Raw genomic sequence first — 10,285 nt, 5'->3', positions numbered from 1 at the left:
AACTCCAAGCCTTTTCTACCGGGCCAAAAGTAGTGCGGGTTTGCAAAATCGTTTATTACTGAAAATCAGAATTCAACGATTCCCTGAAATTAGTGAAAATTAGAAAATTCAGTTAAAATTTGGTAAGATTCAGATAAATTCATATGGTCAAATTTATAAATCGAAGATAAAAACCAATCAAATTGAGTCAGCAAAAACCAATCAAATTTAACAAAAAACCGAGTGAATTTTCCACATTTTGAATGAATTCGTAAAAAATTGGCAAAATTTCACAATTTGCCAAACACATTTCTCGAATTTAAGTGAAGTTCAACAAAAAAAATTAAAAAATAGCTTAACATTATAAAATTAATAACTAATTCATCCGAGCTTCAAATCAAATAAAATAAATTTTATTGGTTTCCTTGTAACATGATTTATATGATAAAATTATTTATACTTCTAAAAAGTTAAATATTTTTCTGTGAGAAAATGTATTTATTAAATCTAATTAAATGTATAGTTAATTCTTTTCTAATCCAAAAATCATGAAATCAATTTTGTTAGTCTTCTTACGTAATCTTGTGTCTTTTAAAAATACATGAACTCATGAAATAGTTATTTTAACATGCAAAATTATTGAAAATAGTTTGCAACTAGATTAATTCACAACTAACCCATCACACCTCTAAAATTAGTGAAACCATTTTTATTAGTTTACTTATACTATGCTTTATGTAGAAAAAATAATAGTAGAATTAAAAAGTTAATTTTTAGTGTTGTTTCTTAATATGTTCACTTTATACATGTGAACTTTGTAAAAAATCATAGAGAAATTAATAAAACTATAAATGAGGTGAAATTATTTTTAAAGATTCTCTTAAGATATGTCCTACATACAAAAATATATGTTTGTATGTTAAGCTTTTCTTTAACATGATAGGCAAAATCATCATGCTCATACGACTAATTTTAACATTTTTTTCAAACTTTTTCTCTATGAAATATGATGCAAATGATTTTTTTTATATAAGGTCTTAGAATTGTCTCAAGTATTTTTAGAATTTTTTTTATTTTATTTTTAGAATTTTTTAATTCAAATTCGAAAACCGATCTATTTCTAAATGTGATGCGGATCGAATTGGCCGATATTCGCGAATACCGAGCGGTTTTCAGCAACTTTTCAAACCCTAGTTTATAGGCTATGTGAATAGTAGCTACTTTTCTAGGCTTTTATGGCCTGTTTGGTTTTGGCCCAGGCTCGCCTCGCTAAATCTGGGCACGCAAAAAAATAGTGGAAGAAACAACCGGCAGCGTTTTCACCATCATGGGCACGAAAAATGAACCGACGGCTAGCGTGGGGCGTGGACGAGCCAACCGCCGGCTCTAAACCAAATGACTGCGCTCTCGTGAGGTCAACACCAAAAAAATTGCAGGGCAAGCGTGGGCTACAAAACAAACAGACTCTTACTATCGAAACTTGGTCAATTTTTTCTTCTACTGCAAACTTGCGATAGCAAACATATCATGCGTATAAATTTCTGCATCTTTCTCTCTCGAATTGTCCCAAGAAAACCACGATCGGATCACACGTCGAATTGATAGGGAAGGACGCTTGAACTGTTTATTTATTTTGGAGTTTTTCATGTAACGTTTGCAGCTTTTGCGCCCTAGCTTTGCTCAGCTTGCTCCCGCCGAAGTAACTGCCTTGGATCCAGAAGCAGACCATCGAGTCATCGACCCAGCGCCTCAGTTCCTCACGCACGCAGCGCTCTTGGTTCAGTGAGCACGTAGTCGGTGCCATCGGTATGCAGGCACAGGACGACTAAAAACTTCACGGACGCGCGGCACGGGGAAGCTGTCGCGAACGAAGCATGGCCGGTGGCCGCAACTCGCCTTTTGTCCTACTCGCTAGCTAGGCGGCGCCAGCCGCGTGCGTCGCCCATGGGGGTTCTGTTAGGGTATCTCTAGTGGATGGATCGGTAGAATACGCGAGGAAGAAGAAGCTATAGGCGGGAGAGAGCTGTATTCAGAGGAAATATCCAGTGTTCATATCCCTTGCCTCCTGCCCCTCACGGCTCTGCTATTTATCGTTCCCATTACATGGTCTTTTTTTTTACAAATTGGCACGAGCGCTGCCTTTCAAATAGAAGAAAAAAAAGTCTTACATGATTGCGGCTCTAAATAGGAATCAAGGCTTTACAAAACATCACTTGTATGCTTTTATTACAAGATGGAAAACAGGATTACTGAAGAACACCATAATAATAAAAAAAAATTGCTAATCATTTGATTGGTCTCCTTGTAGCTACGACTGGTACTCCGTTTGATAGGTCATTCTACGTGCCCCAATGTACTGTTGCACTCTATAAATAACTTTCGGTTTGTAATTCATTTCCCTCAAATATTTGTATGTTCCTTTATTTCCGTGTATTCCACCACATATATATTATGCCTCCTGCTATTTCCCTCCTCTCTGATTTAAAAACATTTTGAAAATGTGCTTGCCACCATTCCGTCATGGTACCCTATAGCATGGTGGTTAGTTGATTGATTGCTCCAATTGTTCTATAGTTCAGTTTTTCTTCAAACCTCTTTGAACTCATATTTTTTAAGTAAGTGTGCAGATGTCTCTGGTTCACGCTTACGCTAAAGGGCATATGTGGTTAGGAGGCCATTCTCGAGTCACCAGACTTTCTGCTGTTAAGACCTTGTCGTGTAGTAGGATCTAAACAAAAATTATTGTTTTTGGCTCGTCCTTAGCTTTCCATAATCCTTTTGTATTGAATTTCGTTATGCCACCTGTGAACTGCATCCTGTATGCTATGTATTTATCATGAGTATCTTCACAGAATTGAATCTTTCTGATTTATATGAATAGTTACGGTTCGGATCTTGTTCCATTACATGGCCTCTGGCCCAACATTTCACCGAGCCCACTCAACTCCACACACGCGGGTTGAGCTTCGCGACCCGTCCTCCTCGGCCCAGTTGCGTCTTTGTCTTGTGGGAGCGCCGTTGTCGAACGAGCCTTGACAGGTTCTCGCCGGGGCAAGCACGCTAGTTGTGCATCCGCCGGCCCCACCAGGTACGCCGGGGCCCGGTGGTGGGGCCCTCCCACGCACCCGTGCACGTGGGCACGTGGTCCGCGCGTGCTCCGGATCAGACGCTAGCTGCGCCGCCCAAACTTCGCTGCCGCCTGCCTGCCTGCCAGCCAGTGAGCAGCGTCCAAAGGTTAGCGAGCGAGCGAGGCAACGAAACAGCGGAACGCGGCCGCTTGGGCTTGGCTTTGCGTGCTGGCCGCTGCCGACTTGCCGCCGTCTCCGGAACCCAAGGGCGCCGCGGCACGTCCGTGTCTCCATGTGAAGTCCCGTTTCGGCCGCCCGTTGCCGGTGCGTGCCACCCGAATGGATCTGGCTTCGGTGAAAGGCTCTCTCGCTGCTGTCTGATCTGACTAACCTGGCGTGCATCCATCTCCCGTTGCTGGGAGGAGAAATCCGATCTTGGTGTTCCCCTTCCCGTAGTCCGAACTCCTGAGTAACAACTGGAGTATTCCTCTCTGCCTTCATTTGGATCAATACAGAGTGACTTGTAGGCTGCACAAGTGCACATAGCTATCTCCATGACTTTGTAGGCTGCAATGATATCACACATATACATATATGTGTGATATGTGATTTTATGATATAATACATATATATGTGTGTATGTGTGTGTGTATATATATCAGAAATTCACATATCACATATATTTTGTCGTGTTCCATCTAATTATCTGAACTCTGAATAAATGATGGCGTCAAGCTGAGAATGCTCTATGCAATTTGGTCCTAGAGTTAAGCACCCACCAGCATTTTCAGGGAGACATTGTTGCTGGGATGTCCTACCTGGTGCATACTTACAACTGTCCTGAGAATGAAGTTACAACTGTCCTGAGAATGAAGTCGGTACTCAGTAGTATGAAGGAATTCAGGACACTCGCATATCTTTACTTGTACGATAAGGGCCAAATTTACTAATATGTACCGTGTGTACAATCATACCGTGTCAGGCCATCTTTATGAATTATGATATATGAAGGTAGTAAGATGAACAATACTACCAGTTGTACTTACGTATAAGTGCCTTTGAAGATAAATCAGGTATGTCTGTCCTACTCAGGGCAGCTCTAACGGTGGTATATCGCATATAGCTCTTTATTACTGTAGTATGTAGAGAGAAGATAAGTGAGTTAGATGAAAATAAAATTAAGATGGAGTAGAATCTTGTTGACGTGAAGAGAAATCTTACAAAGCTAGTTCTTGATTGTGAGGTATAAAAAATTAAAAACAGATTTTTTTTAAGAAATATACTGAGAGAAATAAAAAATAACAGTTACCTCTTATCGTTAGAGATGATCTTGTATTATTTATCTCGAACAATCAGTTTTTCCTCCATAAAAGCAGAGGGACGCCTTTGCTTCAGGCGAAATCTATCAGACGTCAATTTATTGACGTCAGTACAAGCATGTCCTGGCCTTGCTCTTCCCATGTGACATTTACCGGTGGCACGCTGTGCACTAGTGTCAGGCCTTTGGCAAAGCACGCAGAGCAAATCGTCACTCATCGAATGGTAGCATCAAATAGGTAAATCGATGCTTTCGGTGGTCAGGTACGTACCGATTGATCATCCCAAAAATGGACCCCGAACGAGGTGAGGTGCATAGAGAATCAATCCAACAGAGCCGGACCAAATTTTTACAGCGAAGTGGTTGGAATTGGATCCAATATCCTGCAAGGCTGCAACCATATCCAACCCCACATGCACAAAGAACATAGCTGCATGCACAGGATGCTTCTTTTGCAAACACTCCCTGACGTCTCGGCCCCACCTGCACGTGCAACTCACTGGCATATGGGCCCAACCGATGTGCCAACAGTCACTGTTGATTTTGTGAAAGAAGCAGCTGCGGATCCAAGGGGGGCTCAAGACCTCTACACATAGGCGCGTTTGGGAGCCCCTTTAATTTTGGTGCATGGAAGGTGAAAGAAGAAACGAAAACAAGAGAGAAGAAGAGGAGGAATTATGAAGAAGAGGAAGAGTCTTTAAGTTTTTCACTTTGGATTCGCCAATGAAAATAATGACTGGATTTTTTTTATGAACAAAGGCTAAGTGACCTGTGTTTGTTTTTGCAAGATGCTCATGATCACGTGCACCTTTCTCACCCTACCAGTAGTTCTTGGTTCGGTCGCACACACCGCACTAGTGATGGTTTTTGTGCGCACCTGCCTCCCTTGTCACAACGCTGATCGATTCACCACGGCAAGGGAATCATCTTGCTCGCCGAAATGCAGACAAGATTGGGATTCACATAAACAAGTAGAAGTTTCACGCTAGCTTTGAAGCTCGAGTTTAAACTGCTTGTTTTACTCTTCCTCTACGAGCTCTGCATTATACAAATTAAAAGATGCTAAGAAACAAAAAAAAATGCTAAGAAATTAACTCCCTAGAATTATTTTCTAAGGGGTCAGAAACTCAAAAGCTGAGAAGAGTCTAAAAAAGGTTCAAAAAGCTGAGAAATGGGGAGAAAAACGAAAATAAAGGTTTAGAAAAGATGGGTGCAAAATTAAAACAGGAGAGAAAACTCCTAAAAGTTTAGTTTTTGTTTTTGCTGAATTATTCCTGGGCTACTGGATCATTTCTAGAACGAGCAAAGACGTCCCTAGATGAGCTGACGGAAGTCCGGCCCTATGTGGTTGTGGATCAAGAAGTCGTCGCCGATGCGCGGCGCCGACGGCCCGTCGAACAGCAGCGGGCTAGGCACGTGGATTAGGCCTCCGCCGCCGCCTGCGCCTACATGAGCCAGCGGCTGCGGCTGATGCTGGTGATGGGGGTGGTGGGGCAGGACCTGCATCTCCTTCTGGCGGCGCAGCTCGAGCACCTTGCGGTGGGAGTTGGAGTGCTTCGATACCACGAAGGTTGGGCTCGCTGCCGGCCGGTACTCCGGCACGAGGCGGCCCGACTTGTAACGAACCCCGCACGCGTTGCACAGCGTTTTGGGCCCCATGGGCCCAGTCCTCCACTGCGGCGTCTTGTCCGTCTCGCAGTGCAGGCACCTCCTCCCCTCCCCCGCAGCCGCGGCCGTTGCCGCCGCGGCGTTCGGCGCTGCGGGCGCCGGCGCGTCCTTCTTCTTGGCAGGCCTCGCGGGCTTCTTGGCTGGGAACGCCGCCGCGGTGCCGGTGCCGGACTCGGACGGCGAGATGGCCGCGGACGCCGGGGAGGGCGGCGAACCGGGAGCGGGCGGGAGCACGAGGAGGCGGGAGGACCAGCTGCATGGCGCGATGCGGGAGCGCTTGCTGCGCGCCTTGCCTGGCACAGGCGCCTCCGGTGGCAATACGCTGCTGCCGGGCTGGGCCGCGACGGCCGCAGGAGCGGGAGCGGATGCCGTGGCGGCGGGGGCAGCCGACGGGACGCCGGTGATGAGCTGCAGCTTCCGGAGGTCCTCCGTGGGGAAGTTGTCCTCGCCCATGTAGTTGGACAGCCATTCCAGCTCCGCCAATTGATCGTACTGCGCAGAGATTCAGAGCAAGAAACAAGTCAGCAATGGCGCTGTTAAACTCATTGAATCAACACCAAAATATTTTGGTGCCTGCAGACTGCAGAGTGCGTCGAGCGTTAAGGATGCTGCTATTTTCGGCAGCAGGTTTCGTCAGTTAGTATGCACGGGATCTTTCCTCCATCCACGGAGAACTTTAATCGGTGTGCGGTGGTAAGTGGATTGCTGTAACCGTTGATTCTTCGAACAAATCACTTGCAAAATTCGGGTAATTCGCCGGAATTTATGCAAAAACACGCGACATTTACGACGAGAGAGAAGGAATTTACCGGCTCGCACAGCCCGCCGGAGAAGTCCCCGTCGGCGAGACCGGAGAGGGAATTGCTGCAACTGTCCAGCGCCGTCACCGTCGACGAGTCGTTCGACACATTCCCGGCGGCACCCTCATCCCCGCCTCTCCCGCCGGCGCCGGCTCTGGCGCCACAAGTCTCGTCCACCCCCACCTTGCTACCCTCCCCCTCCTCTACCACCGCCTCCTGCACCTCCTCCTCGTCGTCGCACGTCAGGTCGAGGAGGTCGTCGACGAGGAAGAGGTCCGCCTCCTTCTTCGCCCGGACGCCGTTCGGGCACTCGGCCGTCACCTCCATTCACCACGGAGAATTCGTCTTTTGCTTCCTCCTCCCTCTCCCTTCCCTCCCCTCAATTCTGTCTGATTTTTTTCTGCGTGCGTGGAGAGACTGGCGGAAATAACGAGAGAGAGAGAGAGAGAGAGAGAGAGACGCGTTGGAGAGCGTAGTGGAGGAGGAGGAGGCCGGAGGGAGGTCAGCAGAAATGAACGATTCCTGAGGAGTAATTAAAGCCACAGCCCACAGCCACTACTGCGTCCCCTGGCTGGAAACTTAGCCAGCTTTAATGGCCGGTTAAAAAGTTGTCACCATTTGTTTTGGTATTTTAATAAAATATTATATCTTTTTAGTGACACATGGAACTATATGTGCTAATGATATGTAGGTCATGATGATAAATCTTCAAACTATATCTAAATTAGTATCCTATAGACAATTTTTCATTAAAAATGATAATCTCTCTTTTATAGCAGTAAGATCCAGAAAATCAATGGTGGTATCAAACAGGGTGGAGAAAATCTGGAAATATTTGGAGTTTTGCCCGGTCATAGGACTAGAAACGCACGATGACAACTGTAGTGGTACTACCCAAGAGAAGGAAACAAGGAGAAATTGATGGCAGATGGAGGCAGCAAGAGTTTCTCCATTTGTTGTGTTTACCGCATGGCTGAAATAGATGCTCACTAGTGCAAAATTACAGTTCGACGATGTGCAATATGGTGCAAGTTAAAGTTTGTAGTGTTCCTTTTTCCAAAAAAAAAAAAAACTTTTACTATCCACGCCGTTGAATAGGCTGAAATGGCTACCGCTGGCAATTTGGCGAGATCATTGCTTGAAAAAAAATAACGATTTGGCGAGATTAGTTATGCATCTTCCCGGTTCACTTATACCAAAGCCATTGCAGGTATCATGCTGAAGGCGGTCACTTGTACAAGTAGTTCTGTACTCCTGATCAGTTTCTTATTGCGAATGCAGAAGTAGGAGAAATAACCTTATATGTTTTGCGCTAGTAACAAATCGGTGCCATCTCCTCCTACGTTAAACCGGCAATGGGCTTTGGATAAACATGTTGTGCTGATTCAAATATTTGAGTGTAGTTGAGTTATTTGCGTTTGGCGCAATTGATAGGGGGGCACCCGGCACCATCATAGAAAAGTAACATCACATGCAGCAGGGTCATCATACACATACATCATGCTATATTATCACGGACTAGTCTACACAGAAATGCACCTATCAAAGTAAATGAAACCTAACGTAGTGTATGGCTACTGTGCTATGCTACATTGACCAATGAGTTTTTTTGGAAAAAATCCTTAAAGATTAAGTTTCTCCCTTATAATCACCTACCACAGTGAATCATGAGCACATCGGTGCATGAGCAATTGTATAACTTACACACAGGGTTAAAAAGATTTCCTCGCCCACGTTGTTAGCACCACCAATAGAGCATGAACAATACTAAGTATTTATAGTTAGGTATTTAAAAAAGAGGGTGTTAAGTATTTATATAAAATTATAAATTTCAATGCTAACAAAAATTACATTTGCTTAAATATAATTAACTATCTTATTAACACTAATATAAATAGCGTTGCTTAAGTAAGCATATTGTCCTATATCTAAGTACTTGTGCTACTGCAGTTGAGAAAAAACACAATTTTTTCCATAAGCATCTGCTCTAAGCACCTTATTATTCATGCTCTTGTATGGACAATACTGAATGTTTATGGCTAATTGCTTAAGAAAAGAGAGTATTTAGCGTCTATATAAAAATTATAATTTTCAATACAAATGAAAACTACATATGTTTAAACATAGTATTAACACTAATATAAGCAGCGGTACTTAAGTTAGCATATTACTCTTCGTTTAACCATCTATGCTAGTGTAATTAAGAAAAAAACGATTTTCTTTCTATAAGCACGTCTCTAAATGAGCTCGGATCCTCTTACTTCAGATAGAGTAAAGTCACGATGGTGTGAGCCATTGGATTCGAAAGTGATGGACAAAATTTAGTGTTACGATATCCATTACAATAAAATCGGTATAGTAATTTTATAAACAGTAATACTGCTATAATATTTAATCGATATAGTCTAAAGATCCGGATCCTCTGAGTACCATATTGCACATGCTTTTAGATGTTAAGGGCGCCAAACCGACGTCGTAGATCGCGCCACCTCGAGCACTACGGGGCCGCCTCCCTGGAAGACGCGAACGTCACGGGACCCTCTCGTGCTACCATGTAACCACCACGTGGGGCGAGCCCGCCGCTGATCGCTCTCTGGCCGTTGGATGACGCGCGGGTCGACACGCGTCTGGCATCGGAGTGGGGTTAGTGGTGCAATAAAGCGGGCTGGTGGTGGGGTACGTGACTGCGTCAGATATGGTCCGGCCCTGCGTGGTCTCCGATCCCGAGGTGGATTGGCCTCGACGGCGTGACAATGTTGGTGCCGCTTTTTTTATTTAATTATTCCTGCCTCGGGAATAGCGTCGCACCAGCCATTGAGCACACACTATTTCAAACCTCACCAAAATGGTTGAATCGTGCATCATTAGCATAAGAAACATTGGTAAATACTTATCTCTATTTTTTTACTTATCATCATTAATTTATTATAACAATTTTGATTTTATATTTTTTCTATAAATTTTTTTATACATGAAACTTCGTATTATTAGATTCATCGTGAAATACACTTTATTAGTATTGTATACTTTTAAATATTTATAAACTTTTAAAAAAAAAGTAAAGTCAAAATTCCTACCGTAAATCAATTGTGATAGGCAAATAAAAACGGAGGTAATATAATGCTCTCTGCTACATAAAATAAGCTAAGTCCGTGAGTAATTGGCACGGGCGCAGAAAAAACAAACTTAGTACTGTACTCAGATGAGGCAAGGCATGCATAGTAGCGTTGTCTCTTACTAGTACTAAATTTTCTATTGTAGGGCCCAATGTACAGAATTCACATGAATAACGTACCAAACTCGTATAAGACATTTCAATTTTGACATAAATCTAAAGATGGTACCAAGATAACATATCTAATATGTCATTCCACAATTGTTTATATATGAAAGGTAAGTTGGAGGTTTTTCAGTTGAAACTAGAAAAGAATCGAGCTGGAGGTGACATGAAA

General features: G+C 43.7%; 1 protein-coding gene across 1 annotated transcript; it reads right to left on the bottom strand.

The window, feature by feature from the left end:
* Positions 1 to 5,323: 5,323 nt before the first annotated feature.
* LOC133929246 (GATA transcription factor 12-like) lies at positions 5,324 to 7,383 on the bottom strand. The gene is made up of 2 exons (XM_062375931.1): positions 6,843 to 7,383; positions 5,324 to 6,525 (listed from the first exon to the last, which is right to left on the bottom strand). The coding sequence occupies exons 1-2, from the start codon at positions 7,158 to 7,160 to the stop codon at positions 5,680 to 5,682; spliced, it is 1,164 nt and encodes a 387-aa protein (XP_062231915.1). The 5' UTR covers positions 7,161 to 7,383; the 3' UTR covers positions 5,324 to 5,679.
* Positions 7,384 to 10,285: the final 2,902 nt, after the last annotated feature.

This window comes from Phragmites australis, chromosome 9 (assembly GCF_958298935.1).
Source record: "Phragmites australis chromosome 9, lpPhrAust1.1, whole genome shotgun sequence".
Lineage (NCBI taxonomy): Eukaryota > Viridiplantae > Streptophyta > Magnoliopsida > Poales > Poaceae > Phragmites > Phragmites australis.
Note: the sequence above shows the minus strand (reverse complement) of the source record. Positions and strands in the feature narration are given on the sequence as shown.

What these genes read in the sequence shown, in the direction of transcription:
- LOC133929246 (XM_062375931.1), bottom strand. Translation starts at nt 7,160, where the DNA reads ATGGAGGTGACGGCCGAGTGCCCGAACGGCGTCCGGGCGAAGAAGGAG. An exon ending in CCGGCGGGCTGTGCGAGCCG is followed by an intron (nt 6,526 to 6,842) that starts GTAAATTCCTTC and finishes ATCTCTGCGCAG; the next exon opens with TACGATCAATTGGCGGAGCT.